Raw genomic sequence first — 21398 nt, 5'->3', positions numbered from 1 at the left:
TTTTACCACTGAGTCAGAATTGACTTGATGGAAGTTAGCTTGGAGCTCGGCTTTGGGTAGGATTGATATTTTCATAATACTGGACTTTCCTAACCAGGAACAACATAGTCCTCCATTTCTGTAGGTCTCTTTGGTTTCTTGTAGTAGTGTTCTGTAGTTTTCTTTGTACAAGTTTTTCCCTTTGCTGGTTAGGTCTATCACTAAGTATTCCACCTTTTGTTTGGATATTGTAAATGGTATTGTTTTCTTGGCTTCTTTCAAGAGTTCTTGGTAATATATGGAAATCCTAATAATTTTTGTATGTTAATCCTGTATCCTGCCATGGTGCCCTATCTTTTGTTTCCAACAATAATTTGGTCTTTGGCATTTTCTACATTTACAAAAATCATATCTGCAAATAGTTAAGTTTCACTTCTTTGTCCACTTAGATTCCTTTTCGTTGTTTAATGGTTCTAAGACTTCCAGCACAATGTTGAATAAGAGTGGTGCTAAGTGGCACCCGTTTTTGGTTCCCATTCACAAGAGGAAGGCTTCCAATTCTCCGTTGAGCAAGACGGTGGTGGTTGGTTTTTCATATATGGCCTTTATTGTGGTTAGAAACTTCCTTTCTGTGCCTACTTTGTTGACTTTTTATCAGGAATGGGTGTTGGATATTGTCAGATGTCAGCATTATACGGTTCTGATATTTTGTCGTTTGTATGGTGGATTATATTGTTTTTCTAATGTTTACCCAAACGTCTAGCTGGCTTGAAGTCCACTTGATCATGGTGCATTGTTTACGAAATATTGTATATATTGGCTAGGATTTGATTTAGAATTGTTGCATCTATGAGCCCTGGTGGTGTAGTGGTGACAGGTTGAGCTGCACCAGCAGTGTCTCAGGAGAAAGATTGGGCTTTTTACTCCTGTAAACAGTTCTGTAGTAGCCTCTGTGGGATCTTCAGTCTGGTTTTGTTCTCAGGGTTTTATGATTGCTTCATAAACTGAGTTGGGGGTTTTTTGGTCCTTCTCTATATTCTAGAAAATCTGTGTAGAATTGATATCAACTCTTCTCTGAAGACTTAGAAGCCATTTAGTTCTGGACTTTGTTTTAATGTTTTAAAATGACTCAAAATGTTTCTTATTTTGTTATGGGTCTGTTGAAATTTTCATCAATCTGTTAATTTGGGTAGATGGTGTGTTTCTAGATATTTTCCCATTTCATCTAGGTCTTCAAATTTGTTAGAATAGTCTTTGGTTGTAATTATTAACTTTTTTATTTCGGTTGGTTCTGTGGTGATATCACCCTTTTAATCTCCAATTCTGAACATTTACACCTTCTCTTTTTTTCCTTTTAAAATTTGTGATTTATCAGTGTTGTCAATCTTTCAAAGGCTCAATTTCTTGTATTGATTTTTTTCTGTGTTTTCCAATTAATTTACTTCTGCTCTACTCTTTAAAGTGTCTTTTCTGCTGGTGGCTGAAGGTTGATTTTGTTGCTCTTGTTCTTGAAGATACTGGGTGAAGGTGTGGATTTGGGGGTTCTTTTTCCATGTGCATTGACTGCTATAAAGTGTTCTCTGATAACCGCTTCTGTAGCAGCCCTAGTGGCATAGTGGTTTCAAATTGGGCTGTAACTGGAAGGTCAGCAGTTTGAAACCACCAGCTGCTAATCAGAGAATGAGGAGACTTTCTATTCCCATAAAGAATTACTGGCTCGGAAACCCACAGGGACAGTTTTACCCTGTCCTACAGGGTCACTGAATTGGCACTGGCTCAATGGCAGTGACTTTTTACCTGCTTTCGCTGTGTCCCAAATGTTTCGCTTCGTTTCAAGGACTTTAGTATCGTATCCCTCTCTTCACCTACCTTCTTACCAGACTCATAAAGGTAAAGGTCATTTGGTTGGAATTAAAAGACTTTGGCTAAAAAATCATTATTAAATAATCCACTGTCCCTGCAGTTTCACATTCACAAATAAGGATATCCTTACTCATTTCATAGCTATATAGTATTCCACAGCATATATACATTTTTATTTAACCAGACATTGCTAGTCCGTTGCTTTTACACTATGGCATCCTTCATTTTATGTTCATTTTGTGTTCATGTGTTAATATTCCTAAAAATGGTATTTTTTTATCAAGGAATATGTGAGAAACTTCCCAAAGTATTATCTCCATCAACAAGTGTGCTACCAAATCCTCTGACCTTTCTATTTCTATTTAGTTAACATTGCCATTTCATTCTTATTTTATATAGCAATTATATATTTGATTACACTGGTCACTTCATTTCTCTGTATGTACTAAGCTATTTTGATTACCACAGCCTTGAAATATATTTTTAAAGTTTTACAGGTTGTTTTTTAATTCTCTACAAAAGGATCATTTAAGAAAATACTTTCAAGATAGAATTTCAGTTTGCTTTAATGACAGATTACCAGTATATCATTGCTGTTCATAGTACACAAATCTAATAAACACACTAAAACTTGATTTTCCTGCCTCTCCTTTAAAAGATAACAATGATATTAATATGACATCACATTTAAACATCTTCAGTAGAAACAGACATCCTCAATTTTGTGTAAGCTTAAATAACCATAAATTTTAAGTTGCATACACTGGTAGCAAGTGACCTAATATTGATGTGTCTTTTTGCAGGAAAAACTAACAAACTGAAGAACACCTTTGAGTTATTTTCCAAGAAAACATTATCTTTATTTAGATACAAATTACACTTGGCAGTGGTGATTGTTATCAGATGCCATCAAGAGTCAGTTCTGACCCAGTGACCCTATGCACAACAGAACGAAACTCTGCAACTCTGCGTGGCCCTGCTCCATCTTCATAATTACACATTAAGAGAAAATATTTACTTTTGGAAGTAAAATGCTGTTTTACAAAGGCTTTATAGTCTTAATACATTTTCTCAATATTTTTTAGCAACTTTAAAAGTGCTGTTGGATTATATGGGAAAAGATTTTTCTTCTGCAAACGGTAAATACCACTATGTAACTCTTCAAAGCACTTAACTGTTTTGTAAAATATCCCTGCTTCAGAGACAATACTATTTATGGACACGTCGCAATCAACAGAGAAGGAACAATTAGATTCTTTTACAACCAAAGGCCTTGACCAAGGTTCTAGAGCCAGCTCTTTATTACTGCTATTTGTTCCAGTTGCCTCCTGTATCGTCACTGCTTCTTTGTGTGAAGACATCTGCTTACTGTTTGCCAAACTATGGTCCGTAGATTCCACCTCTGAATCATCAGAACTATCATAATCTACCAAACTTTGGGAAGCACAAGAGGACGACAGACTAGCAGTACAAAGCCTGGAATGAGTGTCCTTGGACATCCTGGCCTGGTCATCACATTGCCTCTTCCAAGGTGCAGAAGAAGCATCAGAATCTGAGTATAGCCAAGCACGAGCATCTAGCTGACTTTCAAGAGTACTCCAGTAAGGTGACTTTGTTGGGTTGGTGCTTCTTTCTGGGAGAGGTGAAAGAATGCAGCCACTACTGATGCCATTTTTTGATTCATCAAAGCACTTGCAAATGGTAAAAAATGTATGCCAGTCTCTTTGGAGTAATTTTAAATACTGAACAAGATATTCAAGAAAACAAGTTTCTGATGAAATCAAAAAATCCAGAAGAAATGTAGAATCAAATCCTACATTTTTTAAAAAGAACAAGAAAATACAGTGAGGATTATAGCCACATTCATGTGTGTGACGATTCCACATTTCCTTTTCTTGGGCTGTGCATCCAGAAGCTTCACAACAGTCTCTGAAAATAAATAATATCTCAGATTAATTACTTTTAGTAGGGAACAGCTTTAACACATAATTCACACATCACTCAATACTTTTTAATCTACTCTTTAAAAAGTAAAAAATTCAAAACCAACTCTTTACCTTACTACAAACTGAAAAACAAATTGGATTCAATAAAGTAAACAATGTACACTTAGTTTTTTCTTTATCAAATGCCCAATGTCATCTCTTACAGCAAAATCAAAATCCTTTATTCTTGTTGCTTTTAGCCACCTTGCCTCCTGACTTACGGTTATCCAATGAACATGGGAACAAAATGTTGCCCAGTTTTGTGCATTCCTATGACTGGTTGTGAACTGAACTGTTTTGTGAGGACTAGGGCTTTCATTGGCCGGTTTGCAAAAGTAGATCTCGAAGCCTTTATTCTTAGTTAACTGTAGGCTAGAAGTTCATGCACGAGGTGCACTGGTTAGTAAACAAACCCAGATCTCCTATATGAAAGGTGAAGATTCTACCAATGCCTCTCACCTCTCATTCTTATAGGTAACGGATTCCATGTGGTATAGCAGGGCTAGAAGCCTGCTTTTTGCCATACTTTCCTCAACAGGAGAAGGCAGATGATCCAGACTGACCAGTCAAAGTACTTGGCTGGCTCTGACGAGAATCTGTGACCCAAGCTAAGGCAATCAGCTCATAACTGCAACTTTTGCTGAAGCTACTAAAAATTGTAACTGTAAGACTGGCTGCTAGAAAAAACCCTAGAGCTGTAGGTGAACACGCCTAAGAAGAAATTCTAAGCTGTGAAAGAAAAATGATCATGTGATTGTGAACTCCTCCATTCTTCTTGACTCTGGAATTCTCAGTCATAAGCCAATAAGTATTTTTCCCCTAAACTAGTTTTGGGTTGTTCCTTATCATCTACAACAACAACAACAAATATCCTAATTCCATTAAAATATTACTTATGACATAAGAACAAGTTTCTCTGCATATACTGATGCTAGAAACATTAGAAATTCACATAGCAAGAGTGAATTTAATTAATAAACTTCCTCTATCCTGAGAAGTAAGAAGCAAGCAGCCAACTTTGACGATAGCCAAGATATATTCTGGGAGCCCTCATTTAACAGTGGTTAAAAAGTGTCCGTTGCTAACCTAAAGGTTGGTGGTTTAAATTCACAACATGATTCATGAAAGAAAGATGTGGTCATCTAATTTCAAAAGATTTATAGCCTTAGAAATTCTATGGAAAAGTTCTCTTTCCTATAAGGATACTATGAGTCAGAACCAAGTTGACCACAAAAGTAAGATAGAAAAAGCATATAATGTGCATTTGTGGACTGATCTGGGGTTTGGCCACTTTTGAATCAAATTCAAATTACATGCAGCAATTCTGTGTTCTTGATTAGAATCTTTTGAAAATTGTCCACAAACTCTTACTAGTAGCAGAAAGCTACCAGTGCCAACAGTGCCGTAATACATGTAAATACTGACAGAAAAATATGACAGTGACAATCAACAAGAAATCTCTTTTGCCCAGGCTAAGCAACAAAGCATTTTAGTGCTTTAATAAAGAAGAAGCAGAAATGGTATAAAAGGTCATCAGTTATTTCATAACCAGTTAATAGCTCCTTGAAACAAGAATATATAACCCCAAACACATGTTTTAATAAAGGAGAAACAGGGTCGGCATAAGAAGTTACCAATAATATAACTTTCTAACTAATTTCAGATACTGGTCTCAAGAAGGTATCAGCTCAAATTCAACTATAATATTAAATAAATAATTGAGTACATCTCCTTTCATTTTTTATAAGCTCATAATCATCTTTATAATGGCAAAAGTAATTATTAACATTTATAGCTCAATACAGAGCAGTAGGTGTTAAAACTACAAAGTGTTCTTAAACATCAACTAAGTAAAGGTCTTGATCACAGAGGTCAAAAGGGAGCAGCAACTGAACTAAAACCTGTTTTCTCAGCCCATTCCAGTTCTAGAACTGCAAATTTGCCCAGGCCGCCACATTTCATCATGGGAACTCAAATGTAATCTTGTTTTCAGATCGACCAAATCGAGAAACCAAACGCACTGCCATGGAGTCAATTCTGACTCATCAGCAACCCTACAAGACAAAGAATATCCCCTGTGTGTTTCTGGGAGTGTAAATCTTTAGAGCAACAAAAAGTCATCTTTCTCCCGAGAAGTGGCAGGTGGATTTGAATTCACTGCACAGCCCACTATACTACTACTTTATATATTAATGTAGGGACGGTATAAATAAGAAATTTGCATTAAAGATGTCACTTATTTCTCAGTGATAATTATTTATTTGGCATCTATGGCAAGGAACATTTGTGCAGTAGTTAAACACTCAGATGTGTCTTATTTCGTTTCTCAAGCAATAAAGAGGTAGTACTTATGAGAAAACTAGAATCATTCTTAGGGACACCTCCCCCAAAGGTAAATAAAATACACAGCTCAATTATTAGAAAATGTTTTCTGCTTTCCCAGCATGTACGTAATATAACAATTATTTAAAACTATACCAACCTGGTCAACTTTAGGTAGAGGCCCAGAGTTCCCTTGGCAGCTTCTAGCATGTCATCATCCTGTTCTATAAACACCCTAGACAGCCACTCACATGGACTATGTAACCGCAGAGAAGGTTGAAGATGATGCGTTAAGAAGGTCAGTAACTCAGACATGAATCTCTGTAAATCAACTTAAAATGACAGAAATCTCAAAGCATAGGTTACAGTGCATGGATGCAGGAATAACACCTTATACATATAAATTTATAACGAATATAAAGCAGTTGACCCTAATAAAATACAGGTTCATGTATACATGGAGCTTTTAAAAAAATGTCATGAATATCAATTATCTCTGTGTGAGCTGTTTATCTCTCCAGTAAACGGCATGGTAGTAAAAAGCGATCCCTTGTATTTTTCACCATGTTTAGTGAAATACTATGAACCTTGAATAACACCTCACAATCCATAGGAAGCACCAGTAGTGATGCTGGAAATACTGCCAAGAAGGAAAGTCATAACATTACAAGAAAAAGTTGAATTCCTTGAAATCTCTAATGCGCAGTATTGTAGATTGAGATACGCAGTTTTGGTTGCCTGTCATTTCAAGAGAAAGGAATCTAGCATTAAAAAGGGGAGGATATTCATGATTTTGTTACTGCAGCTATGCCAGAAAATTGAAAACCCTCCAATTTTCACAAAATTTTTATCTTGTATCCAAGCTGTAGCTTTTATTTGGGTATACTATATAATGTACATAACATACAAAATAAATTTTAACTGATGTTTATGTTATTGGTAAGGTTTCTGTTCAACAGTAGGATATTAGTATCAGTTTTAGAGGGAGTAAAAAATTATATATATATATATATGGATTTTCGACTATGCAGGGGATTGGTGCCCCTGATTCCCCTATTATTCAAAGGTCAGCTGTACCTAAAATACATGACCACAGTGCACACTGTCAAATAATACTATGCATTAAAGATTTCTGTTCTGGAAATAAGAAACTGAGGCTCAGAGAGGAAACATGCCTAAGAGCGTACTGTGAAAATATCTAGACCATTAAATTTCTATTTGACACAGATGCCCAAACCAAACCGAACATACAGCCATGGGTTCTTTTCTGACTCACGGTGACCCTGAAGGAAGAGCAGAACAGCCGGCCGTAGAGTGTCTCCAAGGCTGTCAGTCTTTCTAAAAGCAGACTAGCACATTTGTCTTCCACTGAATGGCTGGTGCATTTGAACTGACGTTTTGATTAGCATTGGAGTGCTTAACCACTATATAAGGGCTCCTTGACATAGGTGTCAAATAAGTAATTGTCAAAGAGAACTAAAAGTGTCATCTTTAATGTGAATTCTTATAGCCTAAAAATATTCAAGTAAGAGAATTGTAACAGAAATTACCTTAAGTATCTATTACTAGAGGCAACAATGCCCCAACGAAAGCAGTTTTGTAGGGGGAGCCAACTACAATGATCGATGTAGAATTCTGCCCCCCACCCCCCCGCCCACTGCCCAGGAGGACGAACAACAGTAACGTGGGTGAAGGGAGACAGTGGGGGGTAAGATATGAAAAAAATAACAATTTATCAGGGGTTCATGAAGGTCGGAAGGTGGAAAAAAGAGGAACTGATACCAAGGGCTCAAACAGAAAAGAAAATTATTTTGAAAATGATGTCAACTTATGTACAAATGTGCTTGATACAACTGATGTATGGATTGTTATAAGACCTGTTAAGAACTCCCAATAAAATGAGTAAAATTAAAAAAACAAAAAGTAGTTTTACATACTACTACTACTTACAAAACAATTGCAAACAGTACAGTACAACTGTAAGATATGGATGCAAAAAAGTCTTGAGAAGTTTTAATTGCAGTTTAAAACTGAGTTATATAAAACATGCCACCTAGTGTTTTAAATTACAACTGCACAAATTTTATTGAACGGGCAGGTGTTTTTTTTTAATTTGGGGGGCTCTTCCAGCTCTTGTAACAATCCATCCATTGTGTCAAGCACATTTGTACATGTTGCCACCATCATTTTCAAAATATTTTCTTTCTACTTGAGCCCTTGGTATCAGCTCATCTCCCCTCCCCCTCCCTCATGAGCCCTTGATAATTTATAAATTATCATTTTTCTTCATGTCTTACACTGACCACTGTCTCCCTACACCCACTTTCCTGTTGTCTGTCCCCCTGGGATGGGGTTATATGTATAGGTCATTGTGATCAGTTCCCCCTTTCTCCCCTACTTTCTCTTATCCAAAGCAATTTAAGAAATAAAATGCTTAAAATTAAAACAAACTTTTAATTTTGATGCTGATTGTTTATAAATGCTGGCTGTTTGTTGTTCTCAAGTGAAAGGGGGTACATGTTTTCTAACACTAAATTAAATGGCACACAAAGTGGTTTGCTTTGGGCATGAGTTAACATCCAGGATATTATGTATGCAATCATTTCTTAACCAATGTAACTGTTACACATTCGTTTCCATTTAATTTCTAAATATCAATAATTGGCATTACATTAATTTTATGAAGGATAATATGAATTCTAAAACAAAGCCAAACTCATTTCTGTCAAGTAGATTCTGATTCACAAGGACCCTGTAGGACAGGGAACCTGCTCCACATGGTTCCCAAAGCTATAAATCTTTATGGAAGCAGACTGCCAGATCTTTCTCCCAAGGAAAAGCTAGCTGGTGGATTCTGGGTTCAAACTGCTGACCTTTAGGTTAGCAGTCAAGCACTTTAATTACTGTGTCTCTAGTGCTCCTACGATATTACAATCAATACAAACTTACATTAACTTATGTCACTTATTTTGAGGTGCCAGACACCAGTTTTGTTTTGTAACCTAAGCTATTCTTAAGAAGTCCTAGTGGCACAGTAGTTAACAATTTGGGCTGCTAACTGCAGGGTCTGTCATTGAGAAACACCAGCCGCTCTCCAGGAGACAGATGAGGCTTTCGACTCCCATAGAGACTTACAGCCTTGGAGACTCACAGGGGCAGTTCTACTCTGTCCTCCAGGCTCACTATGAATTGACTTAATGGCAGTAAGTTTGGTTTTTTTGTTTTGAAGCTATTCATTATGTTGCACAAATTCAGTTTAGCACATAAAAACTGTGCTTCTTAGGGTACTTTTAGGTCTCTCTCTTTTTTGAAGTTAATTAAAAATAACTAGCTTAAACAAAGTAGTAGACTATAAACTGGTTCCTGAGATTCAATGATTATGATTTTACTTATCTAATTACAAATTGCATAAAAAAGGATTTCAGATAATTACCTTGTATTTCACTTAGTGAAGTACAACTTTGAAACTTGAGTTCCAAGGATTTAATTAAAACTAAAGATGCTGCTCTAAGGATCACATGATCTGGACTACGGTTACTTTCACATCCTGGCTGAATGTTGTCGCCTCCAAAGCAGGAAGATTTTTCAAGAATAGGCAATGTTCTCAACCACCCTATTTTCACAGCATCCAAAACAGCATTTGCTAGAGCCAACATGTCCATATCTAAAAGCTCATCTTGTGGCCTGAGTACAGGAACACATCCACGAAAGAGGTCTTCACCTACTTTACAGAGAAAGCACTTTTTCATAAATATGATCAACTTCCTTTTGACAAAAGCTGGAGCGGGCCAGGTAAGAACAGCCAGCACACAAGAAGGGCTCAGAAAGAAAATCCTCTGGCAAGTGAAATGTAACTGCAGGTAGATTCTGGAGGATACAAGAAGTTCAAGAAACTCCAGGAAACACATCAAGCTGTTTATTATTTTAGAACTCTCTTGGCATTTTTCAAAACACGGAGAAAATATGGAATAATAAAACATTCCAAAAGTAGTATCAAAAGGAGCCAGGAACTGCTTTAGAATTTCTGAAATTATAAAAATAGTTATAAACACAGGGAAAATAAAGACTTCTAATACATGCTTTTATAATTAAGTCTTTAGGAATATTAAAAATGAAAAACATAAAATATTAAATATGAAAGAGTTGTACTATCTTTAATAGGAACAGGTTTTAGCTAGTAATCACTATTATTGTCAATGATGTAATTATAGACACCAGACTATGTGAAGAATAACAGTAATGAAAAGCTTTAAAATTTCCCTTCAGATTATTTTCTTTAAAAGGTATGAGGTACTTGTTTTTTTTTTTAACAAAACAACCTTATCACTTTCAAAGTACTCTCCATTATACTTAGTACATTGGTCAAATCTGTGATTCCATTCTTGGAAATATTTTTCAAACTCATGTTTGGATGGCTGACAGCATCTCCCGCATTTTTTTCTTTACCTTTGCTACCTCATCAAATCGCTGTCCTTTCATGTCCCTCTTCATTCATGGAAACAAAGAAGTCACATGGTGCAAAGTCAGGTGATTCAGGTGTGTGAGGCAAGCTGTTTTTTTACCAAACACTAGCGCACTGAGATGGCTGTGTGAACAGGTGCATTGTCGTGGTGGCAAAACAGTCCCCCTCTGTCTGCCACAAAGCAGGCCTCTTTTTGTCGCTATTAAGCAATCTTTTCAGAACCTCTAAATAGAAAGATTGATTAACAGTCTGACCTGGTGGAACGAACTCCAAATGCAATGCTACTCAACATTTTAATCCTTTTGGGAAGTTGACAGAAGTCCAGAATGAGGTTTGTCATCAATCGACATTTCACCTTTTCTGATATGAGAAAATCACTCGTACACTAGAGATTTTCCCCATAGTGCTGTTCTTGTAAGCTATGTTCAACATCACAACAGTTTCTGTGGCATTTTTCTCAAGCAGGAAACAAAATTTCAGAGTTGCACACTGTTCTCTTAAACTGGCCATCACAAAAAACAAAGTTCAAGTGAAAGTACCTTTATGAAAAAATTCACTGTGACTCCACTGGCTACATTAACTCAGACTGAGTTGCTCCATGTTCACCTAGTGGGAAAAATGCATAGTACAAAAGCTCTGCCCAATGGAGCTATTTTCCATCTTTTTGTTGTTTTGTTTTGAGGTGATGTGCACCCTCGTAGGTATCCTCAATCAAAAAATTATAGGGAAGTCTTTAGTTTTCACACAGTAACACGGGTCAGATGTTTAAAATAAGTTCTGAATAATACTATATATATATGTAGTATTGCTCCTTAGGAGCAAGATAATGGCATTTATCATTTATAGAACAACAAATAATATTTACCTGTTTTTTGTGAAAATGTATCTTTCAAGATTTCTTTTATTACAATTATAAGAGTCTGGAGGCAGTATACTACCTTATCACTCTCAATGTATTCAGAAAGGGTTTTTTGGCAAAAAGTAATCCAGGAACTGCTTAATGTCATCTGTGTGGGAAAACAAAAAATAAAGGTAGCGTTAGGATACAATCTTTTCTTTTCAATTACAAATAATTAGCTTGTATACATAGCACTACTCTATACAACATGGCATATCAATTTATTGAAAATGCTATTTTGTTAAAAAAGGATGCAAAATATTCTAATACCCTATAAATAAATTCAATAAGCCATAGAAATGTAAAAAACATGACTTCCAGTGAGATAGCAAACTAGGCAGGCTGACTACTCAGACCCTCTACAACAAAGAAACAAGAGGAAAGGATTGAGAAGTGGATTGAACAGGACTAGATGTTGCACAAAGAAACCCCAGTAATTAAGGAGGAAGACAGAATTGTCATCAGGCCTGATGGAGCACAGCCACTTTGAGCTTTTGCAAGCAGCAGTCTGATCAGGCAGTGGCCTGCCCAGGACAGCACAAGAGAGCACAATGGCGGCTGCTGATTAGACTAGAAAGGGTGTTCCGCACACCCTCCCAGTGAACATGGCCAGACACCGGCCTACCTCTCTCCCCATTACTGCTCCAACGGAAGGTCGAGCAGTTCTTATGGACCTGGCACTGGGTGCATGCCATTACTGCATTTCGAGGCAAGTGCTAGCCTTCTTTACTGGCCAGTAGGACAAGCAGTGCCAGACAAGCACCTTACCTTCACCTACACCCTGGGCTGCAGGAACTCTTTCTCATACCAGGCAAATCTGCCTCTAGCTGTCCCATGGGCTGGCAGCAACACCTTCAGAGACTAGTCTACCCCAGGTGCCCTCTAGGCAGGCAGGCACGCAGGCACTTCTGGGATCAGGAATCTTGACCCCAGCTGCCCTTTGGGCCAGCTGAAAATCCTTCTGGGACCAGGTACTTGACTCAGGGCCCGTTTTTGGCTAGTAGAAACTTTGTCCAAACCAGGTGCTCCACAGCCCAGTGGCTTCCACCGAATCTGCCCAGGGTGCTAGGCTCCCATTACCAGTCTGGCCAGGAAGAGCACTATATAGGTGCCCTGCTTCCCTGTTTCGACTCCTTGGTCCTTTTTGTTCCCTGTATTTTTTCTTGGTTTCCTTTTCCTTTTTCTCCCCCTCATTTTATTTCATAATTATTTAAAAAATTTCGACTCCTTTTTCATCATCTAATTTTATTATTTTACCTTGTTTTCATTTCCTTTTCTTTTATTATTCCCTTATTTATTTAGTTAGTATTTTCTTTTGTTGTGGTTTTTACTCCCAACCAGCTGGAAGCAGCAACTGTTCACATTTATCAAAGACCACTACACTTCACCACTGAGCAAGGGACATCGATCCCTCCTGCACTACCTGCAATCCTGGCGCTCTCTACTATCAACAATCCTTGATTTTGGCTAGTTCCCAGCCACTCAGGACACAACGGGCAGGATACAGTTTTCCTTGAGTGTGCCCCCCACCCCCCCAAGCTCCTGGCTCTGCTATAGAAAAGCTTAGCTGCTTGTCCCAATCCGACCACCCACCAAAGCCCATAGGCAAGACTGCCTTGTCTGTTGGGATGAGCTCTAGCCCCCAAATACACACTGTGCAGGGGCTCCTGTCTTGCTGGGCTGTGGGCGACTCCAGTTCCCACCAATGTTCCAGCCTACACACCATAGGTTGGGCTCCTCAAGGTGCATGGTTACAAACTCTCTTCATCTGCTGCCCAGGACTTCGAGGTCAGAATGCAGGGGTTCCCAGCCCAGTCCCCGGGCCTTGCAATGGAGACTCAGGCTGCCGGATGGCGTCCATTGTTGCTGGAAGGTAACAGAACCCTCCTAGGCTGTAAACCTTTCAAGGAGCAGATCGCCTCATCATTCTGTCTTTGAACACTGATCTTGTGGTTAGCACTTGCCCGAGAGTTCCACCATGAAACTTTCTAGCCATAACCAAACACCTTGAGGGAATGAATCTTGGGATGTCAAGGTTAATTAGCAGAACACAGTCCACAAAGGAAGTCTACTGGGGTGTGTAGTGACTGGGATCTTAAAAGCTGGTGAGGGGCTATATAAGGTCTCTCTACCCACAAGAAAGCATAAAGAAAATCAAAGACTCAAGGAAAAAAATCAACCCAAAGGACTAAGGGACCATGTAAGCCACACAGCTACACACCCTGACACTACAAGAATGAGGTAGTGCTGGCCCACCACTGCAAACAGCCCTGAAAGGGGTCACAATAAAACCAAACCTCACTGCGATTGAGTCAACTCCAATTCATAGTGACCCTACGTCTGGTTTCCAAGACTGTAAATTTTTAGTGGAGTGATCAGCTTCATCTTTGTTCCTTGGAGGAGCTGCTGGGTTTGAAAGGGGTTTGTAATAGGAGTCTAAAAAGAGTAGGAGAAAAATGTGGAACAAAACCCAAATGGCAAAGGAAACTGTGGTTAGACAGTAACTGTGAAACCCCCAAAGGCCATATTCCATAGTCACCTAAAGGCCAGGAACTGAACTCAGCCCCTTGGCTAAATGTCAACCAAACAATGCTGTTGCTATGTACCATCTGGTCGGTTACCACTCACAGTGAACCTACCGTATATACTCGAGTATAAGCCAACACGAATATCAGCCAAGTCACCTAATTTTACCACAAAAAATACATTAAAAAGTATGCTGAAGAACTCGGCTTATACACAAGGCATACAGTATATCCAATAGCATGAAACAACACCCAGTCTGTGCCTTCCTGACAATTCTTTATATTTGAGCCCATTGCTGCAGTCAATTTGTCAATCCATCCTGAGGGATCTTCCTCTCTTTTGCTGGCCCCCTACTTTACCAAGGATGATGTCCTTTTGCAGGGGCCAGTCTTATCTGCTATATCCAAAGTATGGGAGACGACGTCTCGCCACCCCTGCTTCTAAGGAACACTCTGGGTGGACTTCTTTCAGGACAAATTTGTTTGCTCTTTTGGCAGTCCAAGGTACTTCCAATATTGTTTGCCAGCACCCTAATATAAACACATCTATTCTTTGGTCTTCCTTATTTATTGTCCAACTTCCACATGCATATGAGGCGACTGAAAATACTATGGCTTATGTCAGGCACACCTTAGTTCTCAAAGCAACATCCGTGCTTCTCAACATATTAAAGAGACCACAGACAGTTGTATATGGCAAACAATATAAGGCGAGTATGCATTCCTTAAATAAACAGCCATTTGATATAAGGCAATCAATGAAACAAAATGTGTGTAAGTTATAAAATAGAAAACTATTCTGCTCTTTAAAACTTGTATTTATAAACAAGCGGCCATCTAGCTGAGAAGCAACAAAGCCTACATGGAAGAAACACACCAGCCTGTGGGATCTTGAGGGGTCAATGGGATCAGGTATGAGGCATAAAAGACCCAGAACAAAAAATCATATGGATGTGAATGAGGGGGAGGGCGGAGTAGAGAACCAAAGCCCATTTGTAGACAATTGGACATCCCCTTACAGAAGGGTCACAAGGAAGAGAGGAGGCAGTCCAGGCGTAGTATAGCACTGACAAAACATACAACTTTCCTCTAGTTTTTAATGTTCCCCACCCCCACTCCGCATCATGATCCCAGTTCTACCTTACAAATCCAGCTAGACCAGAACATGTACACCGGTATAGATAAGAGCTGGAAACACAAGGAATCCAGGACAGATAAACCCCTCAGGAATAAAATGAGCGTAGCGATACCAGGAGGGTAAGGGGAAAGTGGGGGGGAGAAAGAAGGAACTGATCACATTAATAATCGACATATGACCCCTCCCAGGGGGACAGACAACAAAAAAGCGGGTGAAGGGAGACAGTGGTCAGTGTAAGATATGAGGGAGGGAGGGTGGGGAAGGGGGGAAATGAACTGATACCAAGGGCTCAAATAGAAAGAAAATGTTTTGAAAATGATGATGGCAAAAGATGTACACAGGTGTTTGACACAATGGATGGATGGATGGATTGTGATAAGGGTTGTAAGAGCCCCCAAAAATGATTTGTAAAAAAATAAAATGCAACTATTTTACCATGCACATTATCTTTTATGCTCAGAAAAAATTATTTTACAAAAGAAATAAATGATTATAGTTGAAAGGATAAGATGCATAGTCTGTTGTTAGGTTCCACTTCATAAACACCCTATAAGAACAGAAATAGCCCAGCCATCAGTCATCCCCACAGTGGTTTGACCCCATTGCTAAAGTCACTGTCTACAGTCATTTCACTAAAGTTCGTCCTCCTGTTTCTTGGCCCTTTGACTTGATCCAGCGTGATATCCTTTTGCAGAGACGCAGCTCTCCGAAGTACCTGCGATGGAGTCTCCCAGTACTCATTTCTAGGGAGCACCGCGTTCTCATTGTACTTGGTCAAAGGCAAATTTGTTTGTTCTTTTGGCAGATAATGGTACTTTCAATATTCTTTGCCAGTACCATAATTCAAATGTGATTCTTCTCTGGTCATCCTTATTCAATGTCCAACTTTCACGTGCATATAAGGTGACTGAAAATAACATGGCGTAGGTCAGGCGCACCTTCGTCCTCAAAGTGATATCCTTGGCTTTTAGCACTTAAACCAACTGTTCTTGTACAGCAGATTTTACTCAGCGCAGTGTATCACTTGATTTCCTTACTGATGCTTCCAGGAACATCGCTTATGAATCCAATCAAGTTGAACTCCTTGACAAATTAAAAACTTTCTGTTTATAATGATTTATGTTGGTCTAATTGTGAGGATTTTCATTTTCTTGACATTAAGGCTGTAACCCGTGATCTCCATCAGTGTTTTCAGCCCACCTCGCTTCCAGCAAACAAGGCTGTGTCATCTGCAGGTTGTTAATACGTCCTCCTGTAACCGTGATGCTGTATTCGTCTTCACACAACTATTTATAATGTACTTAAACTATAGCTCTTGATAGAGCCATTATCATGTACTCCATTTTCTCACTTGTAGGAATTTACTTATGTATTTATGTGAGCAAAATATTCTAATACAAGGAGCTGAAGTATAAAATCAAATGACAATGAGCAATTTTAAGGAGATGACAATGAAAATAATTATATAATGTGGTTGTTTAGCTCACCTTCTCACGTAGTTGGAAATGTAGAAGCAGTGCAAGGCACTCTGCAGCCATGTGAGATAAGAGTTTATCTGAATTTTGGAATACACAGATCTGTAGAAAAATCAAGTACTTAATAATTATTGTTAATGTTTTAAACTTTAATTTTAAAAGTCGAAGTCTTAAAAACCAAAACCAAAACCAAAAAACCCAAGTGGCTTACCAATTTAGAATCCACGTCAGATGATTCTAAAAGATTTTTTATAATTATTTTGTATTGCTCCTTTACATGCAACTCAGTTTTAATGCATAATATTCTGGTTATCATCATTTTGATCACTGTTAATTGAAGCAGCATTACTTCTCGGGCACTACTCAGAGAAGAGGGTCTCTTCAAACACTCTGGTGCTACAGAAATGAGAGCCAAATTGAAAGAGCATGGCTTCTGAGTGCTCCAGACAACATGAGTATTTGACCACATTGGGGAGGTCACCGTAGGGAAATCCTGATTTGGAAAGGTTGGATTGAGATATAAGGTGTAATCAAGACTGTCATTTTCAAGTGAAGCTCCAAGAAGTATCTTCTTATATAGTTGTTCTAAAATTCTGCAGAAAGTTTTCATTTTGATTTCCAAAATATAACTTAGAAGAAGGAGGATAACTCTAAATACTAAATACTATGATCTTGGGAATGAGATGAATCTCCAAGATGTTTCTTTGGTAAAACCTAAAACAGGAAAATGACATAAAAATTTTAATTATTATTCATTAATTATAAAGGAACAGTGATTGTTTCTACTCTATCATTGTCTCAAGTAATGCTCACTGTTTAATTTCTAAAATAGAACACTGTCAACAAGAAAATTATTTTTAAGATTTTTAAGTGGGATGCTTTCTGACTTATAAAAGCATATAACTATTTTTAATGTTCTCACACCAGACACTTCAGCCTTCCTCTAACATCTTTCCATGGATTCTAAGAGTTTCTCAACCATAGCAGTAGGTAGGAACTTCAAAAAATTTGTGGGGAATAAAACCATTATCTTTCAATTCCATTTCCAACGAACTTTTTGAGTACCCTCGCATTAGCATTTTGGGCCCAGTAATTCTTGCTTGGGGGAAAGGGCCTGCCCGGTTCATAAAAGGATGTTTGGCAGTATTACTGGCCTCTAGCCAATGGATGAGGAAAGTGGAAAATAGAATGCCAGCCTGGAGGTGTGGCTGCAATTCTCAGCCAAAGTAACTTATGTACAGTTACCACCTATCTTGTGAGAGGCTATGGAGTTCCAAAGTATTATGAATAGACTAGGAAGAAAGGCTTGGTGATCTAGTTCCAAATCAGTTGATGGGAAAAAAATGGTCCAGTCTTACTATACATGAGGTCACCATGAGTCAGGGCAATGGGCAAGTGAAATCCACTAGATGTCTATAGTGTGCTTGTCCTAGTCTTTATTGTCTACCTCTGATTATGAATAAATCTTAAAGTTACTATAATGAGCCCAAAGCTATACATTTCAAAATGTACATATATTACTGATTAATTTCTAATTTAAAATTACATAGTAAAAGAACTCTTAATCATCACCTATAACTCGAAAAATGATATCACAAGAAGATATTACATAGAAATAATCCAAATGGATGTGTAAAATGCACTTACTACAAATTCAGACACTCAGGTAGTTGTAGAGTCTTCTCACATAAGCTGGCAGAAGGGAAAGGACATTTTGGACCAGACACGGTTTTTAAAACAGAAAAGTGAAGACAATCTGCCAAATCAATATTAGAGGAATGATGAATATATACAGGAAGCACAGTACAGAATAATCAAGAGGCTACTAATACCCTTTTAAAAGAATGCTGAAGGCTTTGGGCCTTAAAGGTATCTGACCTCACAGGTCAGATATCTCCTTTTCCCTCGCCTTACTGCTACTTTACATCTCTGGAAATTGTGGAGAACTAAGAACAACGCAAATAATCCCTACCCATAAATATACCGATACATGGTCTGATGAATGAGTACCTCCTGCGCCCAGGCCTTTTGTCTCCTTTTGTAAAATGACTTGCAACATTCCTTTTTTTCCTGTATGCTAGTGGTTCTGTTACGTCTTTGAAATGGCTATGCCAGCTGCCCATCCTGTCGCTCATTAAGTAGATAAATAAAAGCGTTGACATGTGTTCATTTGAATGGGTCATGATTCTGTCCTTTTAAAAGTTTATCCTTTACCAAAATTCAGGCTTCTTTTCTCTAGGTGCAACCCATCAATAACATTGCAGAAAGAGAAACCAGAAGGAGATCACTTCATCTGTACAATTTAACTCATTGACAGCCTTGATTTTTAACTTCAATCTTCACTAGTGTCTTCCTTCCCCTTCTTTAGTTTCTCAGGAATTTCAACTGCTCATTACTCCCCGTGCTTCCCTACCTCCAAGACAAGCTGATGAAGTTTTGAAGAGGAAAATTAGTGACATCTAACTTAGATTTTATGATTTTTCTACTATACAACCAAATATTAATTTTAAAAGCTTGAGTCAAATTAAGGAAAATGTGTCTTTTCCTGCTGGAAAAGGGTACCTACACATACACAAAATTCATCACCTCTTGTTTTAACAAAGGAGATTCTCTTGTTGCTATTACTTACCAGCAAGTCAGTTCCAACTCCTTCTGTTTCTATGTACAACAGAACAAAATGATGCCTATCCTGCACCATCCCCACAATTATTGCTGTTTAAGTCCACTGCTGTAGCCAATATATCACTCCGTCTTGTTTAAGCTATCATAAACCAAACTGTAGATGTCTGCTTGGAAATAAAAAGGGCGAAACACTAAGGGTGTGCAACAAAGCAGCCAGGGAAGCAAAGAAATGAAGTCCCCGAGGAATACCAAAAATAGACTTTGGGGCCAGGGTATGGTACCCTACCAGACTTGACTGGAAAACACTCATAAAGGTCAACAAACAGACCAAGAACTATTTATATGCTTTTCTTTGTTGTTATTCTTGTTTTTGGGGGGGGCTTATTATTGTTTTTGAATGTCTGTCTACATAAGAAAGGTAAGATAAGCAATCCAGAAGAGAAAACAACGTGACCTACAGTTCCAGGGGACATGGGAGATGGGGGGCGGGCAGGGGAAAGGAAGGGAGTGCCAACAAACCCAGGGGAAGAGGAACAAACAAGTGATCTAAAATCGATGGCAAGGAGGGAGTAGGATTGATCAAGGGGAATGTAGCCAAGAGGAATTACTGAAAGCCGAATGAAGGTCGAACATGATAGTCAGACAAGCGGAAAGTAAAAGAAAATAAAGGAAAGAACTAGGAGGCAAAGGACATTTATAGAGGTCTAAATATATGCATATACACATGCAAATATATTTATATATAGTGATAGGGTAATAGACCTATGTACATGTATTTATATGTTAAGTATTAGGGTAGCAGATGGACATTGGGCCTCGACTCAAGTACTCTGTCAATGCAAGAACACTTTGTTCTAATAAGCCGGCATTCTGTGATGTTTAACTCCCTGACATGATCACCGAAGAAAAAATTGGCGCATAGGCAAATGTGGTGAAGAAAGCTGATGGTGCTCCGCTATCAAAAGATATAGCATTTGGGGTCTTAAAGGCTTTAATATAAACAAGCGGTCAACTAGCTGAGAAGTAACAGAGTCCACATGGAAGAAGCACACCAGCCTGTGTGATCATGAGGTGTCAATGGGATCAGGTATGAAACATCAGAGACCCTGAACAAAAAGTCATATTGATGTGAATGAGGGGGAGAGCACAGACCCCAAAGCCCATTTGTAGACAACTGGACATCCCCTTACAGAAGCGTCACAAGGAAGAGAAGAGCCAGTCAGGGTACAGTATAGCACCAATGAAACATACAACTTTCCTCTAGTTCTATAATGCTTCTTTTCCACTCCCGCCCCCACTATCATGACCCCAATTCTACTTTACAAATCCAACTAGACCAGAGCATGTACACTGGTACAGATAAGAGCTCGCAACACAGGGAATTCAGGACAGATAAACCCCTCAGGACCAATAATGAGAGTAGCAATACCAGGAGCGTAAAGGGAAGGTAGAGGGAGAAAGGGGGAACCATCACAATGATCAACATATAACCTCCTCCCAGGGAAAGGAACAACAGAAAAGTGGGTGAAGGGAGACAGTGGTCATTGTAAGACATGGAAAAAAAAAAATTCATAAATTATCAAGGGTTCATGAGGGAAGAAGGGTTGGGGAAGGGGGGCAAATGAGCTGATACCAAGGGCTCAAGTGGAAAGAAAATGTTTTGAAAATGTGCTTGACACAATGGATGTATGTATGGATTGTGATAAGAGCTTTAAGAGCCCCCAATAAAATGATTTTTGTTTTAAGTAAAGAACTTTTATTGAGAGGCAAGGCAATTTGCAAATGGGGAATCACAAAGAAAGGAAGATTAAGTAATTTAAGGAGGAAATGTTCAGGGAGGTTTTATAATACAGTATAAGGAACTTTACTAAAGATTCAGTGATTGGTTGACATTTAAGAAATAATTATAAAACTGGATGAGGGTATACCTGATTGGTAGCTTATATGTTTCTAAAAAGTTTACAACGTAACCATTAAATTGGGTACATCTGGCCTCAAAATAATGACTCTCCTTGCATGACTGCGGGGAGGATATGTACAACATTAAAGTTTATTTTTAGTAAGCATGAGTTTTGAGAATTGTTTTGGACCTGACTTCCAAAGCAGCAAGCAAAACTCTTAAGGAAGCA

General features: G+C 38.4%; 1 protein-coding gene across 3 annotated transcripts in view; it reads right to left on the bottom strand.

Annotated features, from left to right (window-relative positions):
- Positions 1-2390: 2390 nt before the first annotated feature.
- LINS1 (lines homolog 1) overlaps positions 2391-21398 on the bottom strand; it is a 41427-nt gene continuing 22419 nt past the window's right edge. For 2 of the 3 annotated variants that reach the window (XM_045296515.1, XM_045296514.1), the window contains exons 2-8: positions 18295-18403; positions 16859-17361; positions 16660-16749; positions 11477-11618; positions 9583-10173; positions 6310-6481; positions 2391-3771 (exon numbers count right to left, since the gene is read on the bottom strand). In XM_045296515.1, the coding sequence (XP_045152450.1) occupies positions 2901-3771; positions 6310-6481; positions 9583-10173; positions 11477-11618; positions 16660-16749; positions 16859-17257 (2265 nt within the window). In that variant the 5' untranslated portion in view covers positions 17258-17361; positions 18295-18403 and the 3' untranslated portion in view covers positions 2391-2900. The remainder of the gene's footprint in view (positions 3772-6309; positions 6482-9582; positions 10174-11476; positions 11619-16659; positions 16750-16858; positions 17362-18294; positions 18404-21398) is intronic. The other variant, XM_004709847.2, reaches the window with a different exon arrangement.

This window comes from Echinops telfairi, unplaced genomic scaffold, assembly GCF_000313985.2.
Source record: "Echinops telfairi isolate 266 unplaced genomic scaffold, ASM31398v2 ScPeMD7_7409;HRSCAF=8447, whole genome shotgun sequence".
NCBI classification, from domain to species: domain Eukaryota; kingdom Metazoa; phylum Chordata; class Mammalia; order Afrosoricida; family Tenrecidae; genus Echinops; species Echinops telfairi.
The sequence above is the reverse complement of the archived record's forward strand: the minus strand, read 5'-3'. Positions and strand labels throughout refer to the sequence as shown.